A 23,503-nucleotide genomic window follows, 5' to 3' on the forward strand; every position below is an offset into this window, starting at 1 on the left:
TGTTCTGACATGAAGGATTTCCTTTTAATGAAACTCAGAAGGCATATTCATGGGATAAATTTAGAGATAATGACTATAAATTGCAGTGTGTGTGGTGATGACCGTGTGAAAGGCCAGTGTCAACATGGTTATTCAAGCAGAGGATTACTTGATTAGAGCTTCTCTGGGGAAGCACAGAATTAATTACAGCCTTCATCCGCTCGTGTTTCACTAAAAACATTTAACACAAACAAAAAATATAAATAGAGAAGTTTACACTGGAATAGCCACGGAAGAAAATTCTTGCTTAACTTCTGTAAATACGAAACAAGATTGAAATCTCTGCGTTTCCGCAAATAAAAACTGGCTTAAACATGTTCTCTGATCACAAAAGAAAGCAGGGCACAATTAAGATGCAAGTACACCAATAAGTGCAGGCAAAGGAAGGTATATAATGATAGTATCAGTATGCTGTGCTTACAAAAGTAATTACTAGTGGCATCCCTTTCTACGCTTGAAAAACAAAAAGGGAAAAAAGGACTGGGAGATTGAAGCCTGAGAGATGCAAATAGTGGCTTCATAGCAATAGTTCATCAATAAATTGGTGAACTAAGTTGATTAAAACAACAGGGATTTCCCCAATTTTGTACCCATAATGCCAAGTTAAGCTAGGCAGATGTTGGATATTTACCATATAAATTATTTTAATGACATATTTATACTGGGCTTGCACTACCAGTTGAAAATCTGCAGTGTGCAATGACAAGGGTTAAAATTTTGAGACCAACTTGCATAATTTCCATGCTGAACTGTGTCTTGATTGATCAGTGTAGCAAAACATGCAACATAACCGTCCACTGGTGAGGTCAGTGGTCAGCTGGAGCGCAGCTGGTGGAGATTCAGGGACTTGCTCTAGCCCCTGGCTGCCTTTCTGTGATATCTGTATTTAAGATGTTCTCTGTTGTCACATGGTTGCTGACCACACAGAGAGAGAAATGGAAAAAACTCACCGACTCCTCCTCCTGAATCAGGTGAACCAAGCTGTCCAACACTGGAGCGAGATTTCTAAGCAGACAGAAGAAAAAGTATATAAACACTATAAAATGATTTTTTTCAGCCTAGTGACATTTTGTAAATCCTCTTAGGCTACGTTCACACTGCAGGCGAAAGCGCATCAAATCCGATTTTTTTGACCCTATGCGACCCATATCCGATCATGCTATGACAGTATGAACGGCACAAATCCGATATTTTCAAATCCGATCTGGGTCACTTTCGTATGTGGTACTGAATCCGATACATATCCGATTTTTTAGAAAGCGACTGCTGTTTGAACGGTCATGTCGCATTAAATCCGTCTTTTACGTCACTGACACAAGACAGACACCAATTATCAGCTCCGGAGAAGCGCCCGAGAAGACATCGTGAACGCTTCCTGGCCTTCCAGTGTAGATGTCAGTGAAACTGTTGGGAAGACAACGTGAACATTTTATTTGTACTGGCGACCTGTCCAGGGTGTACCCCGCCTTTCGCCCTATGACAGCTGGGATAGGCTCCAGCGCCCCCCGCGACCCTGAAAAGGATAAGCGGAAGCGAATGGATGGATGGATGGATGTATAATCGGCAGATTCTGACAGAAATCTGCAACTATCCTTTGAAGCACCGCTCCTCTAAAACAGCAATAAGGATAATTATTAGGTTATTTACATTATTATGTAAATAACAAAATAACTTAAAGCAAAAATTGGGAAACGTAAAGTCCGAAGTCTTTATATTAAGGGCCATCAGTCAAACAATATTGTTTGCTCTGGGTCCAAACAGAGCGCTTTTGTGTGACGTCTTCTTTTGCGCATGCGGGCCGCTTTGAGCGTTCACACTAGAGCGTGTTTGCTGTCGCATTTTATTTGTAGTGTGAACGAGCAGACAAAAAAATCGGATTTGATCAAAAAATCGGAATTGAGCATTAAGACCTGCAGTGTGAACGTAGCCTTACATATCTGGTTGTTCACCTTCACAGAATACTAATAAATAGTAAACAAGCAGTTGCTAAGAGGAAAAGCCAGACTTCAATGATTTGTACTGGAGATTTTAAACTCAACCCTTGCCTAATTTCTTGATTGTTTGTAATGTTTTATTCCCAGAATCAAGTCAGGATATAGAGCAAAACTCAATCCCGGCCTTCCCTTTGACTTCAGCGGAAGCTCCAAGCTGTGCACAACAGCTCAACACCACCTCCTCCTTTGCTGCATCCTTACTTGGATTTGATGTTGTTGAAGTTCTTGCCCAGAGAGAGGTGTCTGATAGACCGGTTCTTGGCCAACCAAACAAGCAGAGTGGACAACTCTGAGTCTAATCCTGAAAATGAAAGGTATATGTTGTACTGTAATACACCTCTGCTTTGAGATTAGTAAATACAGATTACAATAAGCATGATCACCAGCATCTCACCGTTGTCAGAGATATCCAGGCTGGAGATGTTTGGGATCTCAGCAATACAACCTTCAAGGATCTGAGATCCTCCAGACCGCAGCTGAAAGCACAGGAAAACAAACTGTGGTAATATGTTCATTTTACCGCCAAGCATCTGAAACAAACAAATCCTGCACTGTGACTGGAAAATATGAACACAAAAGGTCACAGTACTTCCACAAAGGATTGAATGCTTCATAAAAAATTCAACTATATATTCAAGTACACAACAAAAATGTAAGCTTCTGTGCACCTCCTAAAATTTCCTTTATTACAAAATGCAAAACATCTGCATAGGATTATTTCAAGTAACACACATCCAATTTACTATGACTTAATGCACATTCTTTAAAATAGCTGCACAGATCATTCAGAGCAACTGTAGCTTTTAATTAATGCAAAATGTTGAGGGGAAAAAAGCTCCACTAAGCATAAGATCAGCAGGAAAAAAAAAAGCCAAACGTGCACATGAAAAAAGGAAGAATGACGTGTTAATTATTAAGAGTGAGCACATTAGTACTTACACAATGGCCAAGCTTACAGAAGCATTAGAGAGAGAGAACAGCATGTCAAAAGCAAGCCAGCAATTACCAACAACAAAACACACAGATGCTTAATGAGCATTCTTCTGGCCACACACTCACTTATCAAAGACACGCATTTGCACATGCAACACACTCAGCGGGGAGTCCTTATTTTGCATGCTGCGATCGCACTCAGACAACAGATTCTGTCCGCCCCCACCAAACGGTTCATTAAGGCATTGAAAAGGGACGCTTGCGTCATTTCCCCCCAAAAAAGCTTTGGTTTGGGAAGGTTTCTGTGGGGATCTGGATTCGGATTTCCTGGGTAATCTGTTATGAGCTATCTTTAGCCATCAAGATAAATCTGCAGAGAGCTGTCTTTTCTCTTTTTGGAGCAGGGGAAGGTGAAGGCTGATGTGTGTGTTTGAGAGTTACGGCAGAACAACTACAGCTGGAAACTGACCCCACATCCCAAATCCCCAACTCAAACTTCACCCTTCCCTCTCACTGTTCCTCTCTCCGCCTTTTATCCCTCCCTGTTGTCTGCCGAGTACTCCATTATGCAGCCTCTTTGCAGCATCATTAGCCTGTCAAATGGTTTTTGAGTGGATCCTAAAAAGCCGATTGCATTGGACGAGTATCATCTTTTTGCGCTTTTTTTTTTTTAGTAGTATTAAAAAAAGCGCTCTTAAATGATAGCTTGGAAGCACACTTACAGAAACAAAACTACAGCTAAATATCACTTGTCTCATTGGTTAGTAAATAAATGGTTATTTAAATATTAAATATATTATTTTTGCAAATGTGCCATGAAAGTTCCCAGTTCCCTACTTGCCCTGCACGCACTGCACTCTCTGCGTCTTACCTCACAGCAGCTGAGGTCTAGAGAGACATCCTTCACACTTGGGTTACTGGCCAGACCAAGTAGGAGCGCTCTACAGTAATGACATTATTTCCAGTTAAAAATACATATTTATAATTCAAAACATGAAAAATGAGATAATTTTAAAAGTAAGGAGAAAGTAAGACCAGATGGCCTTCATTCAAATTCTATATTTTTTATATAATTCATGTAATACTACTTTCAGTGAAAACAATAAACTCAGAGTTAGTCATTGTAGGGCTGACGAGACAAGCGGCATTTAAATGGTATCTATGCTTCAAAATGGGCTCTGAGAATTTGGAAGGAGGCCCTCAGACACATTAAAAGTGAATGAATTGCTGTCTCACTTCACAGCCTCTGGTGGCAGCTTGGTTCCTGACACGTTGATGGAGGTGAGAGATGCGGCACTACTGAAGAAATGCTTGAAGGACGGGGGCACGTCTTTGCCTTTCCTACAGAAACAAAAAGAGAATAAGGATGAAATAATGACACTACATAGAGTCAACATCGGATAGAATTTCACTAAGTCTACAAGCTTGCTTCCTCGCTTTTTTGTGGTACGAGCAAAAGGATCAGTAATGCAGAAGACATTCATGACAACATTAAGATTGTACTACTCTAAAATCTCATGACCAACTTTATCTGATGTTTCAGATAAGGAGTTGTAGCTCTACCAATCAAGCAGCACAGATGGGTCCCACATATACTGCAACTCTTAGTTGGAAGTGCTTAGTTGCTCAGCTCTTCCTTACACTTCACTAGCCTCCATCTTCTTCCACATGCTATAGTCAGGTCCTCTTTACCTTACTCTGCTTACCCAATCCTCACTCCCCTCCATCCTCCACCTCTTCTTTTGATAAAGTCCTCGACTCCTTTGAGACACACTGGGGGAAAAAGCTCCACCACTCACCCATCTGCCAGTCACAAAATCTCAACAATCAAGTGCAAATTCACAGAATTTGAACTCACATAGATGTGATGACACTTGACTACCAGCAGGTGTCACACATCAACATACAGACCCTTATAAATAAAAGACTGATTCAGCCAGTACTCCTATACATAAAGACAGAAAGGAGAATCAAACATTAGCCTCAGTGGGTGCTGTATTAACAGCAATGAGAGACTCTTCCAGGTCAAAGCCCATCTTCCACTATCACATCATGGAAAACAAAAATTACTACCCTACTGTATATTTTCTATCCAAGCAAGTTAATCATGATTACCTCATTATTATTTCACAAAAAGATGCAGCTGTTAAAAAACTACACACATGCCACCAGTTTCAACTGGAACAAAACATAATTTAGTCCACCCATCCACTGCACATCCACGCACAGACAGTCATAGGGGGTTTATATTGAATAAGAAGCAGTTCCAGGGCTAACAAACACTGAAAGCAGGAAGAGGCAGAAACGTGGATCCAGAGGAAGAACAACAACTCCACACAGAAGCAGCTACATCCAACCAGAAAGCTTCTTGTATGAGGAAACAGAGCTAACCATCACACACAAAGTTAACCCCAAATTCAATACAATCAGTAATACTGATTGTTAGTAATAACAAAAAACAAACAAACAACTGAGTGTTATCCTCAGCCTCCTGGTAGTTGCACCAATTTCATCAATCTGAAAACCCTAGTTTACCTCCTTCTGGAGTTATCACATTCACAAGCTCTTCAGAGGAAACTTGACCTAAACTTTAATAGATACACCTCTAAGTTATGAATTTCAAAATCCCACGTTGCCTTGTTCTCGAGTTCTTCCATTCACAAACTTGGCTGTCCATGTTGCCTGCCCACCCGGCAGGGTTACAGCAATGTCCCATCAGCCTTTTACAGGTTAGGGATAACAATGGTGCTGATGCTGTAAAGCTGTGATTGAAAACCATCATTAAAGATGAAACTAAAGAACATTGAAGTTTTGGTCTATTGGGCATTTGTTTATACACCTTCAGTTGTAGCATGTGCAGTACTTTCATAAAATCATACACATTTGCTCTTCAATGACAGAGCATCTAATACAGAATACAGTGCATTAGAAATGACTTCCTCCTCATCAGGTCTGAGTTAGTAAAACCCAGATTTGTATTTTTTTTTTTTTTTTTTTACCTGTGAGGGAAGACGCTCTTTGACACGTTGAGAACAGAGAGGTGTTCAACTGAGCCCCGCAGCAGTGCTGAGCAAACCTGGAACACACATAATAAAAAGATCAATCAGTTGCAATAGTTTTCATTGCAGCTGTTTTTGAGATGCATGAATGTATTTAGATTTATTGGTACACAGGAGAGAAAAAAATATGACTTGCAAGAGAATCAATAATTTCTTTGGATGACAGCTGGCTACACCTCAAACTAATCAATAAACTGTGTTTGGCTCTTAGACCCACATCAATACTTCACATACAGTATTACACCACTTTACATATACTCAACAGCAACACAGATTGAGTGGGTTACACTGCCTGAAACACAGACATTAATAGCGAGTATTTCACTCTAATTAAACGTTGCTCGTTTGCAGAAAGTAACTCTGCAGGTTTGTGTGGTCTGTTTACCAAAAATGCGAATCACTACGGTATAATAATGAAGCAGACATCTCTTTAACTATTTATCTATTTAGCTCCTTTGTCCAGTTTCATTTTGACTCACTCACCTGGTCCAATAAGCAATCAGTGTTGGAGAGGTCAAGGGTTGCCAGGCTGTTTGGCTGGCCGAGGAAGTGGTAGAAGTGCTAAAAAATAAAGCATAAGAACAACCTAGTGTGGGAACAGAGTGTCACCATATTTATGTGTCTGCTGGTGGATGCAGAGCATTCATAAATCTGATTTCAACCCATTTTTGTTGGATTTGAAGGAATGTGGCAGAGTTTCACTTGTCCTCTCGATCACTAAGTGATGAGCTGCAGTGCACTGCAGCCAACAGGGTGGGACGGAAAATTCGCATCACTGGCCCGCTCAGCTTGCTTTAGTGCCAGGTTTTCCAGATGCCAGAAGTTCTGCTCTATAGCTCTTTCGAGAATCTGGATCTCGCTCTATCCAATTTTCAGGCTAAGCATCAATCCCACTTCTGACCCTATTATTGCAAACCCATGTGGAAGAAAGAGTTGCGAGACAGAAAACTAATTTTTTATTCGCAATGCCTTTGCTCTGTATACCGCTCGACCCCAGCTTTAGCACTGACACTGACACAACATTGACCAGAGGCAATAACTGTTACAACACTGCAACTTAACACATTAACACTGACATGAACAGCCAGGAATTGTGAATTTTATTAGCACCAGGTATTAAATCACTGATTTTTAAACTACGTTTGTAATCAAATCCAAGCAAGAATGCAAGAAATACCAAACTATTCCTTTCTCATCTGTCAGTGGTGCAACACATTTAAATAATGTGTATGTGTTTGTCTTTACTTTTTACTAAGAACTCAGTCAGTGACCCCTTGAAAACCACCGTTGTTATGGAAAAGTGTTCCTGATCGGTTAGCATGTGTTTGCTTAAGGTGGCTGGCAGTCGCAAACTGAACTCAGTCGAGAACCTCACTGTGATTGCATTTCACACATTTCAAAAGTGCACTGCTTTTACTTTGAAGGTAAATGGTTTCCTTTCTGGTTGTAGAGGAGTTTGCAGGTGTTTGCAGACAAGTTGGGTTAGCGATACAAATTGATGAAGACTGCTCTACTCTGGCTAATTAAGCAAATGAATGCCCCTTCAGACACTAATGAAATTTTCTTTAAATTTCTAATATACTATTAATATTCAAAGATAATCAAAGATAAATGATTTACACAAAACTGACATTTTTTTTCCCCCCACAGTTTATGTTCAGTACCTGCATGTCGTCTCCTCGGAGCATGTTCCCTGAGAGGTCCAGATGGACTAGGCTGCTGGGGATGGACGGGTTGGCACTCAGTGACTGGCAAAGGCTATTCACCCCTATAACACAAACACACACAAAACAAGCACTGTCAGCGTTATCATAGCCCTCAAATCTCCACTTGATGTTTTGACAGTATATTGAAGGAAATGGCAGGAAATGAGCAGTGGGAGAAGACCGGAAAAAACGGGCTCAGAACGTCGAGTGAGCGCATGGAAAATGAAACGAGTAGGCCTCCACACAGTTCTGTAAATGCAATCCACAATTCCAATAAAAACCTATCAAAATAAACACAGTAAAGGCGATATTACCGACTTAATAAATATATTGAAAAAGATATCTTGCAATAAATATACTGAAAAAGCCCCACAAAAACTAATCTTTATGCAACCAGTGTGTGTTTGCCAGAGTTAAAATGCATGTGGAATGCATGTCTATGCACGCCTGCATTTCCACAGCTTATTATTGACACACTGTGCACGCAACCACTGACCTGTGTCACATCACATCGCATGGCTGACATGGTACTCTGACACTTTAATACTATGAAGTCCTAACTGACTGTGTCAGCCTGTAAATCAAGGCGTGACTGTCAAATAAATGCTTTGATGAAGAGATGAAAAAGAATGAGATTAAAGACAAATGAGAGTAAGAAAAAGGACATTCAAAACATCAAATGAGCAAATTGCTGAATTATGTGCTGCAGCAAAGCTGTTTTAAAAAACCCAAACAAAAAAAAAGAAAAAAAAAAAAGAGTAAATGTCCCCAATCTGCAGCTTTTGCTCTTGGCATGGAGTCACAAATTATGGATTGAACCTTCAGCAAGGCAGAGCTCAGTTTAAGCAGCCTTACTAACTCAGCATGTGGAATATGATAGCTTTTTATTGATTGCCTGAAAAAAAGCAGGTTTACAATGAATTCCTATAGACCAGCATGGTGCTGAATAGTTTATTTTGGATGATAACCAAGAAAAAAATAGGCTGCAAGTAACTGCTGACAGAGAAATTTCAATCTAGAATAGCCTTAAATACAATCAGCCTCTTGGCACTATTTATTAAAGGAAGGACTTTGGGCTACAGACTGAAGGAAAGTGATTTAGAGAATAGCATTTATGCAAATGAAAACATGAACACTGTTTACAATTTCTTCCCTTTCCATGCATCTCTCTATAAGAGTGTTAATAGTGTGATAATTAAGTCTCATTAGCATCCCAACAGTGGGTGTGATCACATTAGTGGAGGAAATTAAGTGCATCTTTCTGTAGGGGTGCATGTAAATGCATACAAAAACGGAAAAAAAACCAAGTGATTACAGCACGATATTTGTATCATATGTCCTTTTAACCAATCTGTTACTTTTGCTACAATCTTGCAAGTGGATCCACGGATCGCTTTAACATTTAACAACTCTACAGACGCAAACACCAAGGGAAAACAGCACATACCTTTGGGTGAGAGTGAGGTTTTGGAAAAGTTTAAATGCTTGAGCCCCAAACGGAGTTTGGCAAACTGAGCACCCAGGGAGGAAACACCTGCAACGAGAGAAGAATTTATTCAACACAGGTCTATCTTAACTGTCCATGAATGCTTGGGTATTTGTTACCTGAAAAAGAAAGCATTACACCACATGGCAATAAAAAGAAAAAAAAACTGCTTAGTTTATATGACAATATAGTTACAGTTATCAGAATGAGCCACCTTTTATTTTTAATATTATTATTTATTTTAAGGTATAGTATGGCAAAAATGAAATGATAGATTTATATACATATATATGCCTATGAAGGGCATATTCACCAAATATTTGTAATAAATTTTACATGATGACAAATAAACTAGAGACTGGTGAGCCCCAGACATCTGTTGCAAGCATCTGTATGAATATTTGGTGGAATGCATCTTTAATTCATGTGTCCTGGATAGACTGAGAGGCCTTAGGACAGAGCTGATGAAATATTAAAATGCTGCACTAACTGCACAATCACAATGGAACATAAACCGTCTGTATCATCACTAACTCTGGCTGTGTCAGGCTGTGGTGTTTGTACTATAGAGCTGTCCTTTCACTCTACCTGCATGTCGCTTTATTTGTTTTCTATCTGTTTGGATTTGTTTGCCATTTCTAGTCATTCTAACTGTACAGCTTCCCCACCTCCTGATTCCAGTGCCAGAGCCAATGCAATTACGTGATATATTACTATATTTAAAAGAATGCTGTAACCATTTGTAACCTGTGAAAATTGTATTTTAATATTACAGAGCAGAGGTGAAACACAGCTTTTAGAGAGGAGAAAGAAGAAGATCACAGAGAAATACATTAAACTAGATCTGAGCATTTTTACCTCTGTCCTCCAGTGGGTTGTTGGCAAGATTAATAGTGGTGAGTCCTGAGCTGGGGTTGTGGGCCAGAGCAGCAGCTAGCTTCTGGGCAAAATCGCTGTAGATTGTGAAAGGATGTATTCATTACAGGTCTATAAACAATGTAAGCACCAAACAAAGACCTTCAGAATGCTTCAGCACCTTTGATGTTGCTTTTACAGTAGCAGGAAAGAAAAGCTTACAGAAAGTGAACTGAAATATTAGATTGGGACTGCTAAAAAAGCTATCCAATATTTTTAAAGAAGGGAATACACTGGAACAGCCTGGCAAAGCTCCCATTTCAACACTAAATAGATTAACAAAACTGGATCCAGTAATGTGATGCACAGCCATTTCCTTCACAGATCTGACGGAAGCTAAATCAAATTAACATCGCGGTACCCTCTGCAATGTTGCTGCAGTTTTCCGTATGTAGATCTCGGTCATCCCATAGCTTGAACCTGAAAATACTGAGTCTGTGTATGACAATGCTTCAAACACATTAACAGTTTTCTCTTGCTGTGACACTCATTAAAAATGGGCTTTATTACTATTATATCAAGCAGGTATAAAACTAAATTACACGAAATCATAAATCTGACCCAAGTAATGTCCGACCTGTCAATATAAAAGGTCACTCCAGAGATTTAATATTGCACTTCCATATAGCACAGACACTTTTGACTAAGAGATTAAAAGGGTAGATTGAAAAGGGTAAATCACCTCCCATAATGTGAGGTAGCATTTTTAGCTGTATTCATTCTGGATGCAAACCTTGGATTTTCAAAATAAATAGTTTTCGTCAAAATTTTTTCATTCAATAGCAAAAAAAAGAAAAAGCTTTCAAAATCAGAGAGTCACATCATAATTCTCCCTATATTTTCAATTCATTAAACTCATTTTAATCTGTTATTAAGCAACCTTGGAGTTCTGAGATTTGAAAGTGTGCTAATGATTACATATGTGTACTGTCCTAGCTACCTTTTAATTGTCTTTGACATTAACATTTCGTATTTTCTTACGTTTTGAGTCCTGCATTGTCCAGGACCAACTCCTCCAGTCGACTGGATCGAGACACCACCCGAAGGATCTGCTCACACACATCTGCAGACTGAAGACGAACATATGTCAAAGCATTTTGGTAACAGCTGTGCAAAAGTCATTATATTTTTATGTGTTAGTACAATTTTGGTTCAAATCATCATCTCTACAGACTGTATGGAGGATCATCTTGGCAGAGAAAAGAACAAAAGGCAGCAAACATCCAAGAAGAAGAAGAGCTTTGAATGTCCCTCAAGGAGCCTAAAGAACCATTTCTGAAGATGACTTAAAGAAATTACAGGACAGCTTCTCTATAAGAGTTCAGGCTGTGTTGAAGATTAAAGGTGATCTGGAAACATTGACTTTCAAGCTCAAAGCACTTCCCGTTTCTGATTTTTCTAGCAAAATACTAAGAATAATATATTCTTTCCTAAAGATTCGTGAATGATGCACACGAAAAGTGTGAACGGACAGAAAATGATGGGTCACACTCAAAGCTGTTCACAGCATAAAAATATGCAAATTAACTGAACAAGCTCCAAGGCTTAGAACATGATTTATCTGGAACAGCAAAACTTCGATACTGAAGGTCACAGGAACAATAAAGAAATGTACTTTTGCAAGTGTTCGTTCTCAACTGCTCTCTCCAGAAAGCAGTCTATTTATGCTAATTAAAACCCAACAGTATACAAGTGAATTCTTCTACTTAAAGACCATTTAGGCATGACAAGGGAGAGACTGGGGAGTTCAGACTCTGGACACCTTAAGAGGGAGAAAAATAGTTCTCGCTTCTGTGGTCTGAACACCACAGGAGACACAACAGAGGGACGAAAAGCACTCGTATTTAGACAAAATTAAAGATTCAACAGCTGAATGTCCATGCCCTACCTAGATGCTCACTGACCCACTTCACTGTGTGCTGCGTCATACATACACAGAAATCATGCACCAGACATATTCAGTTAGCATTGCTACAGATATATCTTCCAATAATCTGTACCGAAAAACTCAAAAACTTTCGTTATGATAGAAGGGCCAGTATGTTGTTATTAATCACAGTAGCTGACATTTCTTCAGTGAGGGGCTGTTTCTGTTAGCCAGCAACCTCAGTGTGGCCAAAACAGTGCCTGTATTGTCCAACGCGGGCCTCTAGAGTGTGGAGGAGAGAAAGGAGAGAGTGATGATGGAAAGAGAAGGAGACAGTATCAGGAAAACTCGGAAGAAAGGGACTGTTGTTCACATGTTTACTCATCGAAACTATGAGTGTTAAAGAAAAGAATAAGAAGGATGGAGGCCACCGTGGATGACACATGCTATATTTTTTTAAAAAGAGCGATACCAGGGTAGTGATGGATGAAATGGAGAAAAACAGGGGAGCGAGCAGAGAGGCAGAGGGCACACAAAGAAGTCTTGTCTTTTCCACAGCAGCCACAATAACACTGTTGGGGACAGCAGGGCGACACTGTCAGCATGTGTATTGTACCATTAACCACTCATTAAATAACAACCTTGTCACGCTGTGGTGTTCTGACCCTGCACTCTGCTAAATTGTCCCACGCTTTCACACATGTGCGTGCACGCATGCACACCGCGCTATCATGGCTTCATTAAAGGGTTATCCCTCTGCCATCCTCTCCTCTACTCCTCTCTCATTGCTGGGCTCAGCATCTTGATTAGACCACTAGACAAACAGCCTGAATGAACTGAGGATGAGCAGCGAAATCCCTCACTGTGATAGCCTGCTGCCTGTGAGTGTTTGTGTCTGTATTTGTTTTATTACTCAGTCTGCTGCACTGATATTGCTTATCCTTATCTATACGATAGAGATGCAAGACTGAAGTTTAAGGCTTGAGGCGCGTGGATTTAATGTTTTACATCTCCTTATCAACTGTTTTTGTTCTCGGTGATCCACAGGGTATTTCTTAAAGTAACGCTACGGCTGAACGTTAAACACAAAGCAGACCAGCTTGAGTGTCAACCTCTCGTTGAACTTTTTGTGCATCAACTGGCCTCATTCTGTCTACTTTCACAAGCTAAAATGTTTAGTTCCCCTCTTCTGGTGTAATTGTTAAACACGATTACTCCTTGTGATGCTTTCTGCCTCGTTTCCTTACTCATCTGGCATTTCTCACTTTCATTTTGTCCACTGACCTTTCCCCCCGACCTTCATGTTTCTGTCCCACTGCTCTGCTGGCTGTCATCGCCTTCTCTCACACTCTCTTCCTCTCTTATTGTTCTGTCAGACTTCCTATTATTTCCATTGGAACGGGAATCAGAAATAATCACGCTCCAGATCACATCCTCGCAGCTCTTGTTTCTCCAGCTTCCCCAGTATCTCTATACAAATATGCACACATTGGGAAAAGAGGATTTTTTCCCCCTTAAAGCACTCAAAGAGGACTGGGTTGTAAAGCCACAGAATACAATTCAAACACTGCCAAAAAAACAACAACACTCAAGCAGCACACACAATTGAATAGCACTAAGACAAAAGCCTTACGTATCATCATAACCACACACTAATCTCAAATAGAAGGGCAAACATTAGCACATGTACCTGCGTGAACATTTGTGCCCAAGTTTAAACACGGCATCACAAGGGACAGGATTTTAAAATTCAGCACGAAAGAAATTGTCCATGACGGAAGCGTGAGATAATTGCTCGGACTGAGGAAGCTGCGTGTGGTAATTGGTGAGACTGAGCGAAGCCTCGAGACGCAGAGTTGGTAATGGAGTGCTGCAGGGGGGCAACAGCCCAAGACATTGAGCCCCTTTGTCTAGTACGGATTAGGAGTCTTATCACACGAAAACATTGGACTGATCGTCAGTCAACAGAGTGGTGGGGGAGATGGAGGAAACAAAGGGGAAAGTATTCTGTGCATACACCCCTATATACCATAAGCAAAAGGTAGAGGAAAAGCTGCTTACATTAGAGGGAATTTACAAAGAGAAGGAAAAATCGAAATATGCAATATAGAAAGAAACAGACATTACACAACTGAAATCTATGTGATGCAACAACAGTGTTAGGTGCCCCTTTTTTAACTTTCACAAAATAGTAAGGAAAATCAGCTCTGCTCTTTAGCATAATTTAAAATATGCCAAACGTGACATGATAACACTCTCAACACAGTTTTAGACCCACAATAAAACAGAATAAATCTCCATCTTTTGCTCTAATTAACCGCTTTCTGTTATCACTTGAGACATAAATCACAAATGGAGGCAAACTCTAAGCCCTTACCGACAAATACCGACTCATACAAAGCAGAAACTAACGTACCGCAGTTGTAGCAATGAGGCGAGGCAGTGAGCAGCAGGTTTACCCAACCAAAGAAATACAGCAGGGCGGCTTTCTTACCTACTTACACCTGGGATAGGATTAAATCTGGTTCTGTGGGAAAACACTAACAGCGCATACCTTTTATCCAGCACAATGAAGATATAAGCTACATTCATATACAAACTAAAGGAATGAGAATGGAAGAGACTAGCGCTGCTATAAGATCTACCTTTGTTAATATGCTTGGTGATGAGCAGCACTCTCTCAGCAAACTACATCCTCTGACATGACCACAGAGCTCTTAACACAGTGTTAACAAAGAACTGAATATTAAATCTTCTTTGGAGTGCTCAGACTTTAGCTTGCATAGTGTTAGCCAGATTTTCAAATATGAGAAGTACTAACCAGCTTGTAATCCTTAGTAGAGACCTTGGTGAACCACTGGTTAAACTCCAGGACTGCTATTATAGCTACCAGATCCCTGAGGAGGAGGACGACAAATGCAGAAGAGAAAAAGTCAGAGCAGCCATAAAATCTTTTTTTATCTCTCTCATCAATACCATCTCAGACTCAGTGATGACTTTGATGGTAGTTTTTAAATTGCACTGGTGGTAATATTTAAAGATCTTTGCCGGCACTCACCTGTTCTCCAGATGACTGAAGTCCTGCAAATTAAGTTCTCTGGTGTCTTGCGTTAAATATATAGTGTCTACATCCTGGAAAGGAAACGATTAATTAATCTTGACTCTAGAAACAAAGCAATTGCACTGGGAGAGTAAAAGATTTGTTTCATGTAGGAGAAAAAGAGCAAGAGCACGAAGGCGTCAAGAAATAAGGCTCTATATATGTGTCAGTGCTGTTGGGCCTTATCAAAAGTTGTTGCATGTTTATGGATCCAGCCTACAGCGGTGAGGCTTAGATGAAGAAGAATCTGTCAATGTGATCTGTGCAACTGCACAAAAGAATATAAACAATGCTTACCCACTGCACCTCTTCTCTGTAAGGCATCCCCAACCAGTCACAAACACATCGGTACATCTGAGAAAACCCACCTACACAGAGACGGAGACCATCAAATACGAAAAGAGAAAACAGAACAAAGTAGACATGTGAAAGGAGGATTTTGGAAACGTGATTATTTGCAACACTGCACAGACCATGTAAACTTACTACAGCAGCAACACATCATTTAGAATATATAGAGAGAGCTGTTTGGAAAAGTCTTGAGCCATTCTTCATGTCCTGCTTTTGTTAAGAAAATGTAATGTAGATATATTGATATTGATTTATTGAAATCTGTGAAAACATTCATGGAAATACAGTATATAAGGCATTTAGATGCTTACCAGATAGCATTACATGATGGATAGAAATCGGATGACACATTTCTGTGTTCATGATTCCAACAATTTTTGACCAGATTTCCAACACCATTGGTTGAAATGCATCCCCAAAACATTCAAACATAACGTGTTTTACAGATTCCTGTAGACACACTCTGTTGTACCTCTCTCCTGACCTACTGTGTACACACTGAGGATGATTTAACCCTAAATCACTCAAACAGACCCGTTGCCACTGATTTTTAGTCCAGTTCTTGTGCAATTTGGCATATCTCAGCTTTTTCTCACAGTTTTCCTTCCTTAAGAATGGCTTCTTGATATCCAACCTTCCACTAAGAGATGATGAGGCTTCAGTGAACAGTAGATAGATCATCTAAAGAGCCAGATAAATCTGTCAAATCCTGTGTTAAGTTTTTTTGGGGGATATCTTCCTTTTTTCTTAAGGAAATTACATTGCTACTTCTTTTGTCCTCCACTTTTCAAGTTTACTCAGTTTTTAAGGACACACTGCACACTGTTAGATCTCACATTACTGACATACACCAAGTTAGCTCTTTAAGAATCACCTTGTTGGTCAAGAAATGCTGTTTTATGACTGTAAAACTTTTATCTTTGGCATTTTTCATAGATTTAATAACTGGAGAGACATGTGGGTTTCTGTGACAGGCTGCAAGTCTGGCTCCGTGGAAGTAAAATATAAAGAAATAATGGGTGGCTCAAGATTTTTGCACAGTACTGTGTGCAGATGCACGCAGTAGTCACAGGTTCATACCACAGGGTCCAGGTTCAGCAGGTTTATTGTTCTCCCACAGAGTCTGCAGAGAAGAGAGCCTGTCTGGAGGCTCCATGCAAAGCTTCTTCATCACTTTACTGAGAAAAGAAGTCAAATGAAAATATATTATGAAAACTGCAGCTGGTGAGAGTTTCAAACTAACAGTTTCATTCTTTTTGAAACAAGCAATACTGAACTGCTTTTGCAAAGCCTTACTTTTCTACAGACATCTTGTAAGCAAGCGATGAGGCAGCTGTTATGCACTACATGGTACAGCAGGAATTTAAAAATAAACTATGTGATCTTAAATTTAAAAAAAAAACAACTAACATCTAACTGCTTAAAATATAACAAAAGGCAGTATTAACCCTTTAATGCCTGTTGTATCTTATTTGATACACACACACACACCCAGTTGTAGCAGAATTGATACAAATTAAAACTCATATGCAAATGTACATTTTTTTCTATTTGTCACAAAGTTTAATAAATACTCAATTTTCTATAAAATAGAATTTTCTGCCAGTAGCTCAGGCTTTAAAGGGTTAAATAAAATACAATCACATTTAATGATGGTCAGCCTCACGATGAGCTCAAACACTGTACTGTTCAAAGGTTATAGAAGTTTATGGTTTACGTCCATATTCATTTCTGCATTTCTATTCTTGCTTCCTGTTCAACAAATCTATGAAAGACACTCACATCTGCACTGCAATACACAGCCATACTGACGAGACAGGTGAATACTGTACATTTTACACACACACATGCACACACACACACACACACACACACACACACACACACACACACACACACACACACACACACACACACACACACACACACACACACACACACACACACGCACACACTGAACTCACCTAGGGGGCAGACCTGGACATATCCTCTGCATACAGTTTCCTATGTGAGCCACCACCTCATTTACCTCGTCTGTGGAGGGCAACTTCAACGAAAATGAGCCGCGCTCATATTCTATGGACAGCTTAACGGACATAATCTTAATTAGTTATCACAACAATTAATGATTCCACCTTCACTGCAAGTCAATCACAAGTGCACCCATTTAGTTAAGGGACCGACACATTTTTACTTTCTCCTTCGGTCTGGTTTAATCAGATATAACTGACTGATAATCAGTTAATGTTAGGATTCAAGATTGATGTATTGTGTGTTTTTGCATGCATGTGTCTTATTCTGTTCATTTTAATCCATATTTGACTTCTTTTTTTTTTTTAAACACCTCCCTGGAATCTACTGAAAATAATTAAAGTGAAAAAAATGTAAAAACCCATCTATCTACGTAACAACAGTTCTATCCCACATCTCTGCATGTAATGATTTAATAGTATTAACCAAGACTGGCTGACCATTTCAGCATTCACTACAATTATGCAAATGCAGATCAGAGCCTCTTCTACCGGCCAAAATTTACATAATCTTTGCTGATACATGGGAGACCATCGGTCAAGATATTAAGAGGACTGACATCTCTCAGACGAGTGGGACAGAGGTTCAGCTCCAGGAACAGGGTGGTTAGTGCTGGATTATCATATTTTATGGATAAATCCTGCTGACTGGCAGCTTGGCACAGATGTTCCGTTCTGGTTAGCCGTGAATTAATGAGTTTCTACAGATCATACCAGCATTTAAGACGTTTTCCTGCCATAGTTTTAGATTTGTCTATTTTATTTTTTCATCCTGCTGAAGTGTCCCTAAATAGGATAAAAAGTCTTTTCACCAGATTTAGTGTATTAGTACAATATATGCTGATGATTAAAACATCATGAGCACACACAGAAACAAAACAATATTAAAACCTGACATATAAAAGTTTAGGCATGTGTGTTTATGTGCCTATTGTCTCACTGACTATTCAATGCTTCATTTTTTTAATCGTAATGCTTTAAACAGCATCTGGACAGGTTACAGATATAACACAGATGATGCACTTTAACAACAACACAAAATGGAAACACAATTTAAAGGAATAGCTGGACAGCTTCAACTTTGTTCTTACTCTTAACATGAGAATGACTGTAGTGTGAAGCTTTTTTCTTTCATATTTTTCTGTACCTGCGTTGGCTTGTTGCAAGCAATTCCCTGGATCTCCAGATAATTAAAGGAGTGTTCCACCTAAAAGAAGAGAACAGATGTCCCATTAAAATTTTAATATCATCCAATGGCATGACCTTGTACTAATGAGAAGTGACAGCGACACAGATACCGCAGATACAAGATTTTTAAATATCTGTATCGTCATCGTTCGTAAACAATACAGATTTTTTTTTTTTTTTTTTTTAATAGAGAATAATCCTATATATCAGCCAATATATTTTTTCTTCCAGACACACAAGCATAAACATTTTTATCTAAACTTCACTAAGATAGTTGTTTTTTTAAACCCACACCCTGTCTGACGCTGCTCGGATCAGCTGGGTGTTGGGCTTGTGGATTTCCAAATATGTGTGCTGCCAAAAAGGGATTTGCAAGACACCCTTCTCTGGATAAACTATGCAACTTTAACACTCAAACATCGTCAAGCTTGTTTTGCCATTCCCTATTTCACTTTATACATTTTTAATTATCATCGTTATAAATACAAACACCAATGGATTACCATATACCTGATATCGGGCAATATCGGGCTCTGAAATCCATTGGTTTAGCTTTAGTGCAGATCGTGCTGAACTACAAGTTATTACAGTCTAGTGTTACCATACTGTTGAAGAATATGCTGGTTGGTATTAAGAAGAACAATTATAACAACCGAAAAAGAAAAGAGAGAAGAAGAATATTAGGAATAAATTGGTGTAATGCGCTAACTCTAATCTAATGAGTCCTGCTTAAAAGTGTCTGTGTCACAGTTAATAAGTCAGGTTGCAGTAATTTAATCTTCCAACACCGACTCACACAGACGAACTTGTTTTAAAGTCATATTTGGTGTTACATGTTTTTCATCACAAATACTTGCATCTCAGTTTTCAGTCAAGTCCAATGGAAGTAAAATAAAACTACTACATATGACACATACTGTTCAACTTCTTGTGGCTTTTCCCTGCTTTGCACAATTTCAAATGTACTTTTTAAACTGTTTGAAATGAGTATGGCTCTCTTGCAGCTTAAACAGAACACAAAATATACTGAATCATCATTCAAAAGACAGTCTATCAAAACATTAGGGCTAGAGAAACCTAGAGCAGTCTTGCATCTGAATGTTTTATTTCTGCTTCAAGAGAGCAACTCAGAGCGACTTGCCTTCACAGGCCTTAAAAGGACAGAAACAGATTCTTTTAAATGAGATTGAAAACCTGTGCATACAAATGCCTTCTGCTTCATACCGAGTGCAGTTTTCCTCTGCTGCTTGCTTTCACACAAACACATACAGTGCCTGAGGGTAGGCCAGAGAGCAGGGCCAGACTATTCCAGGTGGGCGCTGTGTTCCTGAGGCTTGGCTCAGAGATGAGAGGAGGGAGAGGATAAGCAGACTGTCTGTCTACTGTCTGACTACAGTATGCAGTGTGTGTGTGTGCGCGCGCGCATTTGGTTTCGTAGTGCTTGTGGTTACTAAATCCACAATAAACACACAATAGCAACTCTCTCACTCAAGGTGCTGTGTAAAAACACCCCGCCCCCCAATTTATATTCAGCGCTTACTTTGATGTGAACTGACTTTTAAAGAAGAAATTAGCATAACTGACATAAATACAGCAGAAGAAATCAGCTCAGCTAATGACATGTTTCTCAAATAAAACAAAGCAACAGACTCCAGTAGCTGTTATTGTTATATAGGGAGGTTTGGTAAGTTTTAACAGGGTAGAAGGCTACCAACTGTAAGACACTAAATTAATCTTACACTAATTTTGATGCTCATTTGTTACTGCAAAGTGTTGTTTGCTACAATATGTATCCATAATGTAAAATAGGTCAATCAGTTTATTTATTTCAGCCTGTAAAAAGGTGTGGCTGTAATCTGAAAGGACTTAAATCAGTGTGGTGATGAAATCTGGGCTTCAGCCATTGGCGACGGCCAGCTCCATGCTGGGAGGTGTATGGAACCAAATGCCTGAGTAATTGCATCATTCACTCATTCGTTCACTGCCCGTCTGTCAGTCTAACGGGTCACACTGCACCTAAGTTTATCTGAAAGGTATTTATTATAACTGTTAATATTGAGGATGCTGCTGACCATTTGTATTTCAGGTTTTAATGAGATAATGGACACTGACTATGTTTTGTATATCAAAGGTATGCTCAGTGTGACCTTTTATTACATAAACTCCATTAGTTCTGACATCAAACAAAAGACAACCGAGCTGAAGAGCATACAGGTGAGGCTACAAAAATAAACAGAGACAAAAGGCAAGAAGGAAGATCTGAATGAATGTGTGTGTGAGCATGTGTGCATGCTTTTAGGAAGACACTGGCAGACAGCGAGGCCCTGGAGCTTCTCAAGAGGAGCCAAAGCATCAATCGAAGCAGCGTGCACACACACAGAAAACCACTGACAAGCACATGAGAGAGCTAGAGGGGGATTTCAGCTATAACTAAGAGGAGAAATATACAGTCTAATGTTTAACTGAGGTTTTACTTTTATACACTAAAAACACTTCAACATTAAGGCCTCGGGCTGCTTTCAGGAAAACAATACGCATGAAATCCCCATCGTACAGTTTGTGCTCCTATAGGGTTTTAAAGCATTACCACTTTTTATGCATAACTATACAAGAATCCATGCATTTACCTTTTACCATAAAATAATACAAAATCATCTGTTGTATTATTTAAAAAAAAAAAAACAGCTTTCAACAGAAGGTGAGTACTGAGGATCCAGAGTGAGGAGAAGCTAAACTTTATTTAGGATTGATTGATCTTGGCTGTGAAACAGACTTTACATTAGAAAAGTACATTTAGGAGAAATATGGTAACAATCTTTTACTTTTTCTCTTTTTCTAGTTTTAATAACAGGCGCCAAGAAACCACCCATAACATTAGTGCATTAGTTGGCACTAGTGAATGAATAATACTAATACTACTACTATTAACAATAATAATAATAATAGAAATAAAGAATTTTTGATGCAAAAATTAGTCAATCACAAAATTAATCACAAAACTGTAATTTTTCCTTAAAAAAATAAATTAAAAAAAAATCTTCTGCCTGTCAGCTTAATGTAATATAAATTCATTTAAAATAAAGTCAATCCACTGAAGACAAGATACTAGTTATCCCATTGACCTTTGGCATTGTAGTGAGTGGGGGACGGAAACAGAGGTGTCAGCGTAAGAGAAACGGATGAACTAATGGATTATTGAAAAAGATTGGCAGGATAAGAGTGAGAAAAGAAATAGGGGAGGAAAGGTGAACTGTGGCTGTGATCTGGCTAACCAAAGAAAGATTGGTTTCACTACAAGAGAGAGAACTGTCTCCCAACAGAAGAGGTGTTTAAGCCAAGAAAAGAAAAAAAGGTGGAAAAAGATCCGAATGCAGGATGAGATATGGGGGCGGCTCTTTATAAAGCAGGTGTCTAATCCCTCTGGTCAAAGGACAGCAGACAGATAAAAAACAGATGCAGAACCAGCTAAATAAACAGACTTTAAACTTGTGGCTCATAACACTAGAAACTTTTCCAAAGTGGAAAATGATGTTATGTGAAAGAGTAAACTATGATGTTTTCTGTGTTCAGTCAATCAACCAACTGCACTGTCTCCAGGGCACCTTATTCACTGGAGAGCAGGCAGCTTTTTCTTTTAAAATAAGATGGTATGCAATATTGCGACTTGAGAGAAATACTGTTAAAGCTTTCCTGTCCTGTCAGGCGAGTCCAGATTTTGTAGGTGTTTTCTATATACAGTCACATCCCTGTTTGGGTTTATGACTCCAAGCTTTGGTTATGCATGTGGTCAGGCTAGAGGCTATTTTTGACAATGAGTCACTACTACTGCTGAAAACTGCTGACACTGAAAACGTGCTTAATCACTTTTTTTGTTTCATTAGCATTAGCAGCCGCAACAGCATGGATGGTACTGTATCCACCTTGTGGGTCTGTGTGTGTCATGTGTACTTGATGGCCAGAAAAGCCAGTAAACCCTTGGCCACTGGCTCACCCACTTCACACTCCTGTAATACATTCTGCTTATTTTTTTTCTTTATCAGAATATTACAGATGCAGGATTGGACAAAACTATTTTAAACAACTTTTATTGTGCAAAAACAGCAGCACAAGTCTGCTGTTAACCTTGATAATACATGTAGTGATGGTAACAGCAGTTTTGCATGAACATCTGTGTTGTGTTATTGCACTGCTGGTTTTTATGTGGTAGTGGTGACTGTGCTTGTAAAGATGATGAGGGATATTTCAGTGCTGGTGACAGTTACCATCTGCACTGCATTATCGCACCACTGTATAAAAGGATTTGCCAGCAAGCTTTAGAACTGCTTCAGGTACACAAACTTAAAAGTATCTATTTAAATCCAAAACTGCTCCCTGTATCACCAGTGAGAGCAAATGATGGCTGAAACAGAATTGCTAACTCTGCTGTAAGGAAATATCACACACTGCTGCCTGCAACAAGCATTACAACATTAATAATGAAGAGAAAACAGTGCTACTGTGTGTAATAAAAGAGTTGCAACACACTGATCATTATTCAGACAATGAGCAGCTTGTTGTTTTGGTTTTATGGTCATGAACCTTTTGGTTCAGTCTTCATATTCTGAAATTAACCAGAAAAATGTTAATATACATTTTTTTAAGTTTGTGTTTTTCTCTCGCAACAAACACGTAGTGAAAGAGGAGAATGAAGCCAGTTAGCAAGGAAAATCCCAGAAACCATTTCCAGAAAACTTTCCAAGAAGTTCCAAAACTTCTGAAGTGATTTCAACAGTTTAATATGATTTATTTAAATGGAAAAAATGAACCCTAAAAGTACTTTTCTAACACAATCCTAC

The 23,503-nt window shown here is 39.1% G+C and overlaps 1 protein-coding gene across 1 annotated transcript in view; it reads right to left on the minus strand.

The window, feature by feature from the left end:
• LOC308405580 (F-actin-uncapping protein LRRC16A-like) overlaps window positions 1-23,503 on the minus strand; it is an 82,318-nt gene that overhangs the window by 31,922 nt on the left and 26,893 nt on the right. The window contains exons 4-20 of the mRNA XM_080896252.1: window positions 18,628-18,687; window positions 17,415-17,536; window positions 16,531-16,628; window positions 15,397-15,467; window positions 15,058-15,131; window positions 14,821-14,896; window positions 11,114-11,202; window positions 10,076-10,170; window positions 9,179-9,265; window positions 7,690-7,793; window positions 6,509-6,586; window positions 5,966-6,042; window positions 4,203-4,307; window positions 3,838-3,907; window positions 2,428-2,509; window positions 2,235-2,334; window positions 990-1,044 (exon numbers count right to left, since the gene is read on the minus strand). Of these exons, the coding sequence (XP_080752378.1) occupies window positions 990-1,044; window positions 2,235-2,334; window positions 2,428-2,509; window positions 3,838-3,907; window positions 4,203-4,307; window positions 5,966-6,042; window positions 6,509-6,586; window positions 7,690-7,793; window positions 9,179-9,265; window positions 10,076-10,170; window positions 11,114-11,202; window positions 14,821-14,896; window positions 15,058-15,131; window positions 15,397-15,467; window positions 16,531-16,628; window positions 17,415-17,536; window positions 18,628-18,687 (1,443 nt within the window). The remainder of the gene's footprint in view (window positions 1-989; window positions 1,045-2,234; window positions 2,335-2,427; window positions 2,510-3,837; window positions 3,908-4,202; window positions 4,308-5,965; window positions 6,043-6,508; window positions 6,587-7,689; window positions 7,794-9,178; window positions 9,266-10,075; window positions 10,171-11,113; window positions 11,203-14,820; window positions 14,897-15,057; window positions 15,132-15,396; window positions 15,468-16,530; window positions 16,629-17,414; window positions 17,537-18,627; window positions 18,688-23,503) is intronic.

Source organism: Rhamphochromis sp. 'chilingali' (assembly GCF_963969265.1).
Source record: "Rhamphochromis sp. 'chilingali' genome assembly, chromosome: 11".
Taxonomy (NCBI): Eukaryota; Metazoa; Chordata; class Actinopteri; order Cichliformes; family Cichlidae; genus Rhamphochromis; species Rhamphochromis sp. 'chilingali'.